Source organism: Polyodon spathula, unplaced genomic scaffold, assembly GCF_017654505.1.
Source record: "Polyodon spathula isolate WHYD16114869_AA unplaced genomic scaffold, ASM1765450v1 scaffolds_67, whole genome shotgun sequence".
Classification (NCBI taxonomy): domain Eukaryota; kingdom Metazoa; phylum Chordata; class Actinopteri; order Acipenseriformes; family Polyodontidae; genus Polyodon; species Polyodon spathula.
Window position 1 is genome coordinate 171,488 of NW_024471561.1, and position 15,195 is coordinate 186,682.

The 15,195-nt window shown below is 42.7% G+C and overlaps 2 protein-coding genes across 2 annotated transcripts; both read left to right on the forward strand.

Moving 5' to 3' along the window:
- Positions 1-1,831: 1,831 nt before the first annotated feature.
- Positions 1,832-9,951, forward strand: tsku (tsukushi small leucine rich proteoglycan homolog (Xenopus laevis)). Its single transcript, XM_041240284.1, has 2 exons — positions 1,832-2,164; positions 7,663-9,951. Exons 1-2 carry the CDS (start codon positions 2,071-2,073, stop codon positions 8,709-8,711), a joined length of 1,143 nt encoding a protein of 380 aa, XP_041096218.1. The 5' UTR covers positions 1,832-2,070; the 3' UTR covers positions 8,712-9,951.
- Positions 9,216-11,939, forward strand: LOC121307993. The gene is made up of 4 exons (XM_041240278.1): positions 9,216-9,221; positions 10,131-10,654; positions 10,732-11,173; positions 11,400-11,939. Exons 1-4 carry the CDS (start codon positions 9,216-9,218, stop codon positions 11,937-11,939), a joined length of 1,512 nt encoding a protein of 503 aa, XP_041096212.1.
- Positions 11,940-15,195: the final 3,256 nt, after the last annotated feature.

Below are 15,195 nucleotides of genomic sequence, written 5' to 3' on the forward strand. Positions count from 1 at the left end.
ACACTTTTCATAATGTATCCAAGCATCTTGTTAGCCTTTTTTATAGCTTCCCCACATTGTCTAGATGAAGACATTTCTGAGTCAACAAAAACTGTTGACCCATATGATATTTATAATGTACATTTTTATTTCCTGTGTGCAGTACCTTACACTTTTCTCTATCAAATGTCATTTGCCATGTGTCTGCCCAGTTCTGAATCTTGTCTTGAATGACCTTTGCTGCTGCAACAGTGTTTGCCACGCCTCCTACTTTTGTGTCGTCTGCAAATTTAACAAGTTTGCTTACTATACCAGAATCTAAATCATTAATGTAGATTAGGAATAGCAGAGGACCTAATACTGATCCCTGTGGTACACCACTGGTTACCACACTCCATTCTGAGGTTTTTCCTCTAATAAGTACTTTCTGTTTTCTACATGTTAACCACTCCCTAATCCATGTACATGTGTTTCCTTGAATCCCAACTGCGTTCAGCTTGAGAATTAATCTTTTATGCGGGACTTTGTCAAAAGCTTTCTGGAAATCTAAATAAACTATGTCATATGCTTTGCAATTATCCATTATCGATGTTGCATCCTCAAAAAAATCAAGCAAGTTAGTTAGACATGATCTCCCTTTCCTAAAACCATGTTGACTGTCTCCCAGGACCCTGTTACTATATAGGTAATTTTCCATTTTGGATCTTATTATAGTTTCCATAAGTTTGCATATAATAGAAGTCAGGCTTACTGGTCTGTAGTTACCTGGTTCAGTTTTGTTTCCCTTTTTGTGGATCAGTATTACGTTTGCAATTTTCCAGTCTGTCTGTACCACCCCTGTGTCAAGAGACTGCTGCATGATCTTGGTTAGCGGTTTGTAAATTACTTCTTTCATTTCTTTGAGTACTACTGGGAGGATCTCATCTGGCCCAGGGGATTTGTTTATTTTAAGAGCTCCTAGTCCCTTTAACACTTCTGCCTCAGTTATGCTAAAGTTATTTAAAACTGGATAGGAACTGGATGACATGTGGGGCATGTTGTCAGTATCTTCCTTTGTAAAAACTTGTGAAAAGTAATCATTTAATATATTTGCTATTTTTTTTCTTCATCTACGATTTTGCCATTTGTATCTCTTAAACATTTAATCTCCTCTTTGAATGTTCGCTTTCTGTTGTAATATTGGAAAAACATTTTGGAATTGGTTTTAGCTCCCTTAGCAATATTCATTTCTATTTCTGTCTTGGCCTTTCTAACTTCCTTTTTGACTTGCGTTTGCAGTTCTGTGTACTCTCTGCGTACTTTCTTTTTGGTCCTTTTTGATGCTCTGTAAATGAGTACCACTAGAGGGCAGAGCGACTGTTGCTGCCAGTTTATTAAATCAACGAGGAGTTGCAGCGGACATTGTTCAGCGACTTCGCTCAGTGCCAGCAGCAACATCACACGAAGAACCTGGCTAACAATGGGCGCTCAACTGGCGACTTCATATGTCACAAAACAAGAGCGTGAAAGTGGCCTCGTGTGTTATAGTCTCTACACGGGATCTTCGTCACGACTCGCCTCTTATTAGTTTAAATCGTTTAAAATAATTAAACAAATTGATGCATCACATAATAAGGTGGTCACTTTTTAATCTTCATGGAGTACTGAAGCAAACACCGTATTGTGCGGAATTATTGTAAAGAAAATAAAGATATACTGTGTGTGAATGTACAACGTGTATTTGAATGGATGTGCTTGCAGGTATTGTGGTGTTTGAAACAGACACTGTAAGCCAAGCGTATGTATTTTTCGTTTATTTCACGCATGAAGTGTTTGTTCACGGTCCCCAGATTAAAGGCCCGCTGCCAGAGCGCGTGAGTCTGTTAGTTCATTATTAGTTACCATTCCTGTACTGCAGATTGAATTAAAAGTTTGCCTGTTGAATCAAAACGTACGAACAAAAGGTGTGTTCCTCTTTCGTGAGTTTGGGATGGGACTGGAGTTTGCGTAAATCAAGACAAGGGCGTGCTCGCTGAAGTGCTGAAAGCACCGAACAACTCCGCAAAATGTGAGACAGCAGAGCCCACAGCGACCGGACCATTCAGAGCACGAATGCAAGACTTTCCAGGAAAAACAGAGCCGCTTCTTCGCTTCCGATCAGACTCGAGCTTCAGAGAGTTCGGGGACTTTTCATTGAGCAGACAAGGTGAGGTTAAAACATAAAGGAAAACAGTACGCGTTACTTACAGAAACAGTTGGGAAGCTCGATTAGAAAGTTTATTTCGTCAGAGTTTACATAAGCAGCCTTGAAACATCGCATCGATGGAGGATTCGTTTTCATTTTTAACTTTAAAATCTTAGTGAAGTACGAACGTGTTTTTATTTCAACATTTCTTCGTGAAGTGTATCTATATTGTATTTTTTGCACGATCTATAAAATAGAATTTGTTTTTATTATTATTATTATTATTATTTATTATTATTATTATTATTATTATTATTATTATTATTAACTCGGCTAGTAACTGTTGTCGGTGTTGAAATTGCTTCAGACGCGTGTGAGGGTTTTAATTTATGTTAAATATACTTTGTGTTCATTTGAGCGGTGCAGTTGTAAAACCAGCATGAGAGGAGTCGGGCTGATGGTTTTCAGGCTCCAGTGTGTATTGCCACGGTTACACAAGTAATTTGATCGGATGAAGAAGAAACACAGCCTTCCTTCTCCTCCTCCTGCGCCGCGGCCGATCCCGACAGACTGGGCAGTGTTTGATTTGGCACGCAGTGTTGCATTGTAACGAGGCTGTTGATAGCAGCACTGCGGATCTGGCTACGCTCACGGTTTATTTGTTATAAAAGGTATATTTTTTAGTTGCAAAATGTTAACATTTCTACCACTTACATGCCCGAACTAGAATGAGATCCTCGCTCTCTCCGCGTACATTTTCTCGAGGTCAAGTCAACATGTATGAGAGTGCTCACGTTAGGAAGCAGTTTGAGATTAAGGAAAACGAGTGTGGTTATCTAACCAAAAACAAAACAAAAAATGTTTCATAATCACCTTTTACATAAAACACTAAAATTCCTCGTTGTGCACAAAGCGATTCCTTGTTTATTGACCCGAACAGCAGCAGAGCAGACTGGCTGTTGAACGGCACCTATCGCTGGTGTGTCAGTTTGCTGCCGCATCATTCAACGGTTTTCGCTCCAGTCTGTTATAATTGCAATAACCCTGCACTGGGGTATTGATCCATTCAACTGAACTACTCTGTCCCTTGCAGGAGTGAAGCGTGCAGAGTCATGCTGTGCTAGTTAACGGTACATCCCAGTGTGTACACGAATATATGTAATACACGCGCTGTACACGTAGATAGATACACATGGACGTGCGAAGGTGATTATTTACATGTAGCTGACTCTACTCTTTCAATCTTATTAAACACTAGACGTTAGTAAACAGGTCGGATTGTTATCCAAGCCGTGCAGATCTACATTAACCAAGCTGTAGAGGTCAGGGCTTGCAGCTCTTTTAATTACTGCTGGCAACAGATCTGCGCAGGTTCACTGTGGACCCTCTTCAGGGGCTCACAGGCACCGGCTGCTGCCTCAGGTCAGAAATGATTGATCTGTTGATTTCACAGGAGGGATGGTAAAGCATCTAAAAATCAAATACAAAAATGATCAGTGCTTTTTGAAGAACAAAATGGCATTGATTTTAGGAAGTTTCTTTCAGAGTTTCTAAAGGTTGATGATTATAAACACACACAGGCAAACTAACAGGACTCGCACCGCAGAACAAACCAATAGACAGATCAGTAATCAACAGACAAACTAACAGGACTCACACCCCAGAACAAACCAATAGACAGATCAGTAATCAAAAGACAAACTAACAGGACTCGCACCCCAGAACAAACCAATAGACAGATCAGTAATCAAAAGACAAACTAACAGGACTCGCACCCCAGAACAAACCAATAGACAGATCAGTAATCAATAGACAAACTAACAGGACTCGCACCCCAGAACAAACCAATAGACAGATCAGTAATCAAAAGACAAACTAACAGGACTCGCACCCCAGAACAAACCAATAGACAGATCAGTAATCAAAAGACAAACTAACAGGACTCGCACCCCAGAACAAACCAATAGACAGATCAGTAATCAAAAGACAAACTAACAGGACTCGCACCCCAGAACAAACCAATAGACAGATCAGTAATCAAAAGACAAACTAACAGGACTCGCACCCCAGAACAAACCAATAGACAGATCAGTAATCAAAAGACAAACTAACAGGACTCGCACCCCAGAACAAACCAATAGACAGATCAGTAATCAAAAGACAAACTAACAGGACTCGCACCCCAGAACAAACCAATAGACAGATCAGTAATCAATAGACAAACTAACAGGACTCGCACCCCAGAACAAACCAATAGACAGATCAGTAATCAATAGACAAACTAACAGGACTCGCACCCCAGAACAAACCAATAGACAGATCAGTAATCAAAAGACAAACTAACAGGACTCGCACCCCAGAACAAACCAATAGACAGATCAGTAATCCCAACATTAAAATAAACCGATAGAAGCGCACACACTGCAAATTATTCATTCAGACGTTTAAAAAACTTAATCCTGAATTCTGAGGTCAAGCAATAAAAACGTTCAATACAGATATTGCCAAACATGATTTCTGATAAGTTGTGCTTTAAAAACATTTAAGGCTCAATAGTGAAAAGTTCTGATTCTTTACGCTTTTTTTCCTTTTCTTTTTATGAGTTTCTTCTCGTTGGATTTCAGAATTCTTTACGTTTTAGATTTGCAGCTGGAGTTTCAGAAGTGTTTTAATTGTAAACTAATCTGAAGTACGACTCCAGATGTTGGACAGCATTCCATTGCTTCAAACAGACCCAGCTGCTATGTGTTCATAAACAGTTCAAGTCCTGCCTTTTAACAAAGCCTGTGCAAAGGAATCCCCCAGGCTGATAGGCTGGACCTCAGGGTGCAGAGCTGACTCTTAATGTCTTGCTTTGGGAATGATGTTCAGAGAGATCTCTGCCAGATTACATGTTGCACAACTATCCTGAGAACTTGTTTGTTGCCAGCTGTCTATAATGAATGTGCTCAATCTGATCCATTTCCAACCTGGATGTTTGAAGAATGTGGGAAACCTCGATATGCCGGTTCAGGGCCTATAAGCTCTTGCCTTGCACTGATGCAGATTAACCTGCTTTACTGTATTAGTGATTTTTAAAATAATATTGTATTCCTTTATTTGTTCTGTAGCTTAAGAATATGACTTTAAAAGAAGGGAAAATGAATATGGTCAGAAAGAAATGACAGCTAGTCCTGAGAGGAGAGTTGAAGACCCAGCTTGAACGCTGGAGCTGGTCCCTGGAGGTGCCTGTGTGTGGAGCTGTGCTGTACAGAGAAACATCTCTCCTGCATTGCCTAACACTGTCCCCTCACATGTGTGGTGCTGTGCTGTACAGAAAAACATCTCTCCTGCATTGCCCAACACTGTCCCCTCACGTGTGTGGAGCTGTGCTGTACAGAGAAACATCTCTCCTGCATTGCCCAACACTGTCCCCTCACGTGTGTGGAGCTGTGCTGTACAGAGAAACATCTCTCCTGCATTGCCCAACACTGTCCCCTCACGTGTGTGGAGCTGTGCTGTACAGAGAAACATCTCTCCTGCATTGCCCAACACTGTCCCCTCACGTGTGTGGCCTTGCCCAGCAAGCCTTGTGTACTGAACCTCTGCAACAGTGACCCTCAGCCAGTGCTCTTAAAACAGATTTGGACGCCCAGTACCTTTCTCTTTAGTGTAAAGGTGAATACATGCGCTGAGCTTGCAGTGTTTGTTTCATATCTAAATGTGAGCACGCAATCACATGCAAACACGCACGCACACACACACCCACACTGACATGCACACACGCATTGGTATTGCCTGCTGCTCTCCCACATTCTTGTTCAAACAGGTGACCCCTACAGTATATACAGGCTGAATCAGAAAGGATTCTCCATGCATTTAACACAGCAAACTGTGCAGCCCTGCATGAACACCACGTCCCCTGCACTGACACAGAGACTGTTCGGTCCAGTCCTGGCAGTGTGCTTCTCATTTAACCTGTGTGAAGGCTGGCGGGAGTAATGTGCTGCTGTGCATCACTCAGAGTGGACCTGCTTGAGTGTACAGACAGACATGACCACACAGCTCTGCAAGCCTCACCAGTGAAAGGACACGCAGGGATTTACACTTACTGCTTTTAAACCACTGCCATTGCTCCAGCTTTACTACATGCTTATTACTGTAAAGATCAAAGGTGCAGGTGTGTGGGTTTCACTTTTTACCCAGCTGTGCGTCTGATCCCCACAGTCATTGCTTACACGACTGGCTAATGGACCTGCATTCTCGCAGGGGGCGTTCCTTGTTTCCTCTGAAGATGTGTCAAAATTAAGCAGCTGATCAGTTTTATTTAATCAAGTTGCATTGCCTGCCGTGTGGATTTCATTTATAAAACACTGAACCTGTTTGACAAACTGAAGTGGAAGAAAACTTAATGGAATGTGTTGAATTAATTACGGTACACTGAACTTGGAACACAGTTGCTTATGGATGAAGGCTATATTTGCTTCCTGAGCCATTTGAAAAAAAGGCATAATACTGCAGTAGTGATGTCCACATGGCATATTATGCAACACACTTCAGATGGGTTCCTTTCTGTACTGCTGTCTGGGGAGTATTTAAAATGCAACACAATGTACAGATGGGTTCCTTTCTGTACTGCTGTCTGGGGAGTGTTTAAAATGTAACGCACTGTACAGATGGATTCCTTTCTGTACTGCTGTCTGGGGAGTGTTTAAAATGCGACACACTGTACAGATGGATTCCTTTCTGTACTGCTGTCTGGGGAGTGTTTAAAATGTGACACACTGTACAGATGGGTTCCTTTCTGTACTGCTGTCTGGGGGGTGTTTAAAATGCGACACACTGTACAGATGGGTTCCTTTCTGTACTGCTGTCTGGGGAGTGTTTAAAATGTGACACACTGTACAGATGGGTTCCTTTCTGTACTGCTGTCCTGCAAAAAGGATTTCAGTCACCTCCTGATATAAATTTCCTCTGAATGGACAGACAGCAATCTGTACACTCCTGAACCCCACAGTGTCCTTCAAACAAGCAGATATGAGGGATGCTTCACAGCTGGAAAGACTCTCCTATTGGTATTAGTGGAGCTTTACTTTGTAGTTCCAGAATAATCATGTCTCGACATTCACGTGTCAAACACTGAAAACCTCCTGAGGTGAAAAGAAAGTGCAATAAACATCCCGCTGAGTCAGACCTTAAAACAGTTGCCATTCGTTGAGTTCAATGAGACCAACGAGACCAACATGTTCTGACTCTCTCGAAGGAGAAGCACAACCCGCACACTGTTTCACAGCTTCTACTTACATCACAGTACATGTAATACACATAATCAATACAGCTTACAATAATAGTACTTGAAGAAAACCAGGAGGGACCAGAGAAACCTTCCGTGCTGATGAACATGGAGATCATTTACATAGCAACATGGTGGTATTTATTAATGAGTCATTTAGCAGATGCTTTTATCCATAGCGACTTTAAGCTGGAATATTGATTTGCACACAGTAAAAGTATCTGTGTGTTTGTTCTGTTTCTTTCAGGAGGAATGGATTCTCGGCTGTGGCTCCGCTGTTTGCTGATCTTCATCCTGCATGTCGCCTCCACAAAGAGCTGCCACCCAGGATGCCGCTGTGAGGTGGAGAGCTTTGGACTCTTCGACAGCTTCAGCCTCACAAAAGTAGACTGCAGTGGAGTGGGACCCCATATCACCCCCATTCCTATCCCTTTAGACACCTCCTATTTAGATCTGTCATCCAACTACATGGAGACCCTCACAGACTCCATGCTAACAGGACCTGGTTACACCACTTTGGTTAGCCTTGACCTGAGCAACAACAAGCTAACCAAGGTCCACAGCAAGACCTTTTCCAAACTGCGCTACCTGGAGTCCCTGGATTTAAGCAGCAACTGTTTGGAAATGCTTTCGGATGGGTGCTTCTCTGGCTTACCACTGACTGAAGTGGACCTCAGCAACAACAGGCTGCAGGAATTCAGGTTGGATATCTTTACATCCAAAGGTCATGGGAAGCCGATCAACCTGGACCTCTCCAACAACGTTCTGACAGCCGTCTCCAAAAACCCCCACAGCAGCTCTCCCAACATCCAGAGCCTGAGCCTGGCTGGGAACAGACTGACAGCCGTGCCGCTGCTCCAGAGCGTTCCTGTGAGATCCCTGAATCTGGACGGGAACCCAATCCCCCACATAGAGGAGAATGCCTTTGTGGGAATGACTGAGCTGACCTATCTGTCTCTCAGCAGTCTTCCAGCACTGACTGCAATCCAGCCCAACAGCTTCAAAGGGCTACAGAATCTACAGGTCCTTGATTTATCAAACTGCCCAAAGCTAAAGGATCTCAAGCCAGAGGTATTCAGCGGGCTGCTTTCCTTGCAGGAGCTCAACTTGATCAATTCGGGTGTAACCGCCTTGCCAAGTAAATTGCTGAATTATTTACCGAGCATCAGAAGCATCACTCTGGGACCAAACATGCATTGCTGGAAGAGCAGGAAACAGGGGCAGTTCCACCCGCATACGGGGCAAGTGAAGAGTGGAGACAGATTGACATGCGATCCTGCAGCCACACTCCTGTGAGCTGGATTAGACCAGCCACTACGTCAGGAATACCCTGGGCTGGAGAAGCCTGCATTGTGCCTTCAATACCATTATCTTTATGTTCATCCCAAGAGAACAACATATTCCTGCTAAAACTTGAGAATTACTGTGTTTCATAAATTTGTACCTTTCTGTAATTTAAGAAATCATTTTGCACTTTTTTTTTTAAATATGCTCCATAAAACATGGAGCATTTCATGTTACTGGTTTATAGGAACAGGGGAGGACAGCGATGCACAATCACGCATTCAGATCAGTCTCAGCCATGCACAATCATGTATTCAGACCAGTCTCAGCTGTGCACATCCATGCATTCAGATCATTCTCAGCCATGCACAATCATGCATTCAGATCAGTCTCAGCTGTGCACAGTCATGCATTAAGATCAGTCTCAGTGTGGCTCCAACTGAAATGCTACAGATACTGCTTCTCTAAACAGTCTAGATTCTCTCCTGATCAGCCATATTCAAAGTGTGGAACAAAATGCGAGTGACCTGATTGAGCTGCATGTAACCCTTTTCACTGTGGTCAGTTCTCTGCACTCAAGACTTCGCCAGTATGTGAGCTAATCCTCTGAACTCCATTGGTTTTTTTAATATCACTCAAATCATTCAACACTACACATGAGTCAGCCCAGTCTCATTAAGCACAGAATATGTGGTGCTGGAATCTGTGTGAGGCAGCCCTCCAGTGCAGTTTAAGATAAAAGAGTCTCTGTAGAAACACAAGTGCCTTCATGGGTTAGGCACTGACTGCAATGTGCTGCTTCTTTGGGGGTGTGTGCTTTTATTACCAGGTATACAAACAGAAATACATGGATATTTCTAAAGGGTATCTATGTATGTGTGACACAAGGTGTTTACAAGTAATGCTTCTGATGCCTTACCTTCATTTTTGATCATGAGAATGTGAACACCATCACTGTGATCTGAAATAAAGAAGCATACATATCCAAGTGGGTTGAAGCTGGAGTTACAAAAATGTACAAAAATATCAGAAATGCACACAAGTATCAGAGCTAACTTCAGACACTAGCTGTGACACACAAGTGTTCACTCTGGCCACTCACTAAAGCAGGTACAGGATGTGACCACGTTGCCATTAGAACAACGCAAACACATCACACCGCTCCATTCGTTTGAACATTATCGTTTCTCATAAGATGAAAGCCAGGATGTCATTAAAATGAAAGCAGAACAACATTTGGTTTCAACAGAAAGAGGCTCAGAGAGATTGATTGACTGCCTGCCTGACTTGTTTTCCCAGGCTGTGTTACTGTTTTCTTCTTTTTTTTTTTTTTGATTGAAGCTAAATGCCTGACTTGTTTTCCCAGGCTATTTTACACATCGTTTTCAAACAGTTTCCTTTTTTTGTTTTTACACATCGCTTTTCAAACAGCACCCCACATTCCTGCCCAGGGTGCTGGCACAGCTAGAGCATGTGTACAGCACCTCCTTTTACACATCGCTTTTCAAACAGTACCCCACATTCCTGCCCAGGGTGCTGGCACAGCTAGGAGCATCCTTTTACACATCGCTTTTCAAACAGTGTGTGTACAGCACCTCCTTTTACACATCGCTTTTCAAACAGTACCCCACATTCCTGCCCAGCGTGCTGGCACAGCTAGAGCATGTGTACAGCACCTCCTTTTACACATCGCTTTTCAAACAGTACCCCACATTCCTGCCCAGAGTGCTGGCACAGCTAGAGCATGTGTACAGCACCTCCTTTTACACATCGCTTTTCAAACAGTACCCCACATTCCTGCCCAGGGTGCTGGCACAGCTAGAGCATGTGTACAGCACCTCCTTTTACACATCGCTTTTCAAACAGTACCCCACATTCCTGCCCAGGGTGCTGGCACAGCTAGAGCATGTGTACAGCACCCCCTTTTACACATCGCTTTTCAAACAGTACCCCACATTCCTGCCCAGTACCCCACATGTGCTGGCACAGCTAGAGCATGTGTACAGCACCTGCTTTTCAAACAGTACCCCACATTCCTGCCCAGGGTGCTGGCACAGCTAGAGCATGTGTACAGCACCCCCTTTTACACATCGCTTTTCAAACAGTACCCCACATTCCTGCCCAGGGTGCTGGCACAGCTAGAGCATGTGTACAGCACCTCCTTTTACACATCGCTTTTCAAACAGTACCCCACATTCCTGCCCAGGGTGCTGGCACAGCTAGAGCATGTGTACAGCACCCCCTTTTACACATCGCTTTTCAAACAGTACCCCACATTCCTGCCCAGGGTGCTGGCACAGCTAGAGCATGTGTACAGCACCTCCTTTTACACATCGCTTTTCAAACAGTACCCCACATTCCTGCCCAGGGTGCTGGCACAGCTAGAGCATGTGTACAGCACCTCCTTTTACACATCGCTTTTCAAACAGTACCCCACATTCCTGCCCAGTAGTGCTGGCACAGCTAGAGCATGTGTACAGCACCCCGTTTTACACATCGCTTTTCAAACAGTACCCCACATTCCTGCCCAGTGTGCTGGCACAGCTAGAGCATGTGTACAGCACCCCCTTTTACACATCGCTTTTCAAACAGTACCCCACATTCCTGCCCAGGGTGCTGGCACAGCTAGAGCATGTGTACAGCATGTGAGCATGTGTACACAGCACCAGCACCTCCTTTTACACATCGCTTTTCAAACAGTACCCCACATTCCTGCCCAGAGTGCTGGCACAGCTAGAGCATGTGTACAGCACCCCCTTTTACACATCGCTTTTCAAACAGTACCCCACATTCCTGCCCAGGGTGCTGGCACAGCTAGAGCATGTGTACAGCACCTCCTTTTACACATCGCTTTTCAAACAGTACCCCACATTCCTGCCCAGGGTGCTGGCACAGCTAGAGCATGTGTACAGCACCCCCTTTTACACATCGCTTTTCAAACAGTACCCCACATTCCTGCCCAGGGTGCTGGCACAGCTAGAGCATGTGTACAGCACCCCCTTTTACACATCGCTTTTCAAACAGTACCCCACATTCCTGCCCAGGGTGCTGGCACAGCTAGAGCATGTGTACAGCACCCCCTTTTACACATCGCTTTTCAAACAGTACCCCACATTCCTGCCCAGAGGATGTGTACAGCACCTGCTTTTCAAACAGTACCCCACATTCCTGCCCAGGGTGCTGGCACAGCTAGAGCATGTGTTTTTACACATCGTTTTCAAACAGTACTGGCACAGCTAGAGCATGTGTACAGCACCTCCTTTTACACATCGCTTTTCTGCAGGCAGAAAATGACAATGTCCATTTTTGTTTTTCTTAGACTTCTGTATGATCTCATTCTATCATAATACACACTTATACAACAGCAACAATTTGAATTGGTAGTTCAGTTATATGTTGCGACAATGACAATCTGCTTCATGACCTCAATACCATTGTTTTGAGTAAAGTAGCTAACATTTTCAAATACCTGCGAGTTTGTGTACCACAATACTTTATGTAACAGTTGTGTATAATAAAATGAAGTATTGCTTAATTACATGAAGTTCTGATTTATTTCTTTGGTTCTAATTTGCTCAGTGTTATATCTTGTCTACACAACATTCTTACTTCAGTCATGCCATGCTTATATCCTGTCTCTTGCTTTTACCTTTTAAAGAGCCAGAATCAGAATAACATTCAGAATGCTGTACAAGCATCTTTTAAAGAGCCAGAATCAGAATACCATTCAGAATGCTGTACAAGCATCTTTTAAAGAGCCAGAATGCTGTATAAAGAGCCAGAATCAGAATAACATTCAGAATGCTGTACAAGCATCTTTTAAAGAGCCAGAATCAGAATAACATTCAGAATGCTGTACAAGCATCTTTTAAAGAGCCAGAATCAGAATAACATTCAGAATGCTGTACAAGCATCTTTTAAAGAGCCAGAATCAGAATAACATTCAGAATGCTGTACAAGCATCTTTTAAAGAGCCAGAATCAGAATAACATTCAGAATGCTGTACAAGCATCTTTTAAAGAGCCAGAATCAGAATAACATTCAGAATGCTGTACAAGCATCTTTTAAAGAGCCAGAATCAGAATAACATTCAGAATGCTGTACAAGCATCTTTTAAAGAGCCAGAATCAGAATAACATTCAGAATGCTGTACAAGCATCTTTTAAAGAGCCAGAATCAGAATAACATTCAGAACGCTGTACAAGCATTTTGTTTCCATAGTAAATCATTATCTTCCCTGAGTACGTTTCCTGCTGCGTTTGTATTCTCTGGTGTTCTCGTTTTGTATTTTTTTTGGAAAACATTTCTTAATTCATTCATGTCTAGATTCCTTCAATCAATGAGATACAGTGTGCTGCTGAGGGCTGTCTTTTTATCTTGAGTCTTCTCCAGAGTAGAATCTAGACCAGGGGTGGCTAAAGTTGGCTCTTCCACTCCTGGTCTTTGTTCCAACCCTGTTCTAAATTGTTTAATTGAACCAATTAACCCTCCATCCAGACCCGGCAGTAGTTAATGATCTCATCTGACCTGTTAAACCTGGAGTGGAATGACCCTCCAGGACATGACTGGACACTTCTGTTGTAGCCCCAGAGTGTTCTCTAGACAGCATTGACACATTCTGAATGGGAAGTACCTTACAGTAACAGCAAGTGGTATTATAAAACCCTTATTGAATTACAGGTACTAATTGTAACAGGAATGAACTGTGTTCTTTTAGAGCTGCACTGAATGTACCTGAAGCCCGCGTGCATCTAACAAAAGCCACCCTTTAGATCTCAGTTTGAGTTTCTTCTTCTGATTGTTCACTGGTGATGACATGCTGGGCTCCACTCTCCGAACAGTGCAAGTGTTGTTTCTCTTTGTTCCAGCCGGCACTGTAGTCTAGGGCACAGAGCACACTAACAAGTTCCAAACCCTGGAATGTTAGCGGTCGGGGGCGTCTGTTGTCAAGAAATACTTTTGTAATTTTGTACAAAGAAAAACCTTTCTATCACTGTTTTCAATACCCAACAAACTGACTTTCTTAGTTCCATGTTCCACTAAATTATTTGGTAGGTCCTCCCTTAGCACTTAAAGAAAAAATGCAGTTTCAAGATTGGTGAGTGATTTTTTAAATTTAGAGTTGAAGTGAAAATTGTTCAACTCCACCCCTTTCAAGTTGAAAGCGAAGAATGATCAGAATTGGGAGTTTGTGTAAACAGGAACACAGCATCCCCGGGAGGGATGCTTAAATACCAGCTGTGTGCTTTTCAAGTTGAGTAACTCATAATGGGTCTATTTCTCATTGAAATTAATACTTGAAGCTTTTCAAAATACTTTCGTGTTCACATAACCTTTAACAGGAATGATCTGAAGTATTATTAGAGTGTTCTATGAATAGGACGTCTATTCACTGTTATAATTTTCAAAGTGCTGCCCAAAAACAGATCTTGCACCTGACATGGAGGTGCACCAACCCCAAAGCCATAAACCCCCTGACCCTGAGATATATACCTTGTATAAGCTGTGCGCATACAAAACTGAACAGCTCTTGAGCTTTGCAGATACAGACGTCACTAATGGTCAGTTTGATGGTAGAGGACTGACACAGACCTGCTTGTTTGTTTTGTTATATTTTACAGATCTCTTTTTAGATTAGACAGCTTCACCTTACATTTATGCGTACATCAACTTGGTTAAAAAATAGAAAAATAGAAACCCCCCCCCATGCTTTTTGACCCCCAGATACACAGATAATCAAAGGGACCCCTTCTGTGCAGATGACACTATGGGATGACCATGACTAGCCTCATTCTCAGGTCAGTGCTGCCAGATAGAAATTCAAGTCTGCCAAACCCCGGGTAAACCTGTGATCAAAACCATAGCACCCCCGGGGCATCATGCATGGGTAACGACGTTTCTAATACAACAGTTTGCAAACATGAAGTGCAATGGCTACATAAAAATATCTGCATTATCGATGTGGTCAGTGATAAAACAAAAGGGCAAGAAAATACGCAATTTCCAGGGATCCTAGTTTTCCATAATAAAAAAATGAAATTCTAAGATGCTAAATAAATAAATAAATAAATCTGTGTTATTCACTGAGTGCCCCTTTAAACAACTTGTTGAGTAGTGAAAAGACACTGAAGTAAACCGCAGCTCCGTTTCAGCGTGAATGCGAGGCGAGTGCGTCTCGCTCACCGGAAGCAGTTTATTGAACAAGCATGTTTACTAAATTTAAAGCACATTTGTCTGTGCTCATGATTGTGTATGATAAGGTTATTGATTTGGTTATAAACAACCAAAAAAACCCTTGCATATTTTTTGCAAATGTAAAACTAAAAATTCTCGACAGCACAGAAAATGCACGGTATTCCGCAGCAACAGATTCTCTCCCGTGTCATTTCTACAAGAAAACAAAAAACTTAACTGAGAAAATCATAGAAAACACTCGTGTACCAAATGCAATGACAGCTTCAGTCTGTACATTGAGGCAGTGAAACTGTGTGGCAGT

What these genes read in the sequence shown, in the direction of transcription:
- tsku (XM_041240284.1), top strand. Translation starts at nt 2,071, where the DNA reads ATGCAAGACTTTCCAGGAAAAACAGAGCCGCTTCTTCGCTTCCGATCA. An exon ending in CTTTTCATTGAGCAGACAAG is followed by an intron (nt 2,165 to 7,662) that starts GTGAGGTTAAAA and finishes TGTTTCTTTCAG; the next exon opens with GAGGAATGGATTCTCGGCTG.
- LOC121307993 (XM_041240278.1), top strand. An exon ending in CTTTTCAAACAGTACCCCAC is followed by an intron (nt 10,655 to 10,731) that starts ATTCCTGCCCAG and finishes ACAGTACCCCAC; the next exon opens with ATTCCTGCCCAGGGTGCTGG. An exon ending in CTGGCACAGCTAGAGCATGT is followed by an intron (nt 11,174 to 11,399) that starts GTACAGCACCCC and finishes CTTTTCAAACAG; the next exon opens with TACCCCACATTCCTGCCCAG.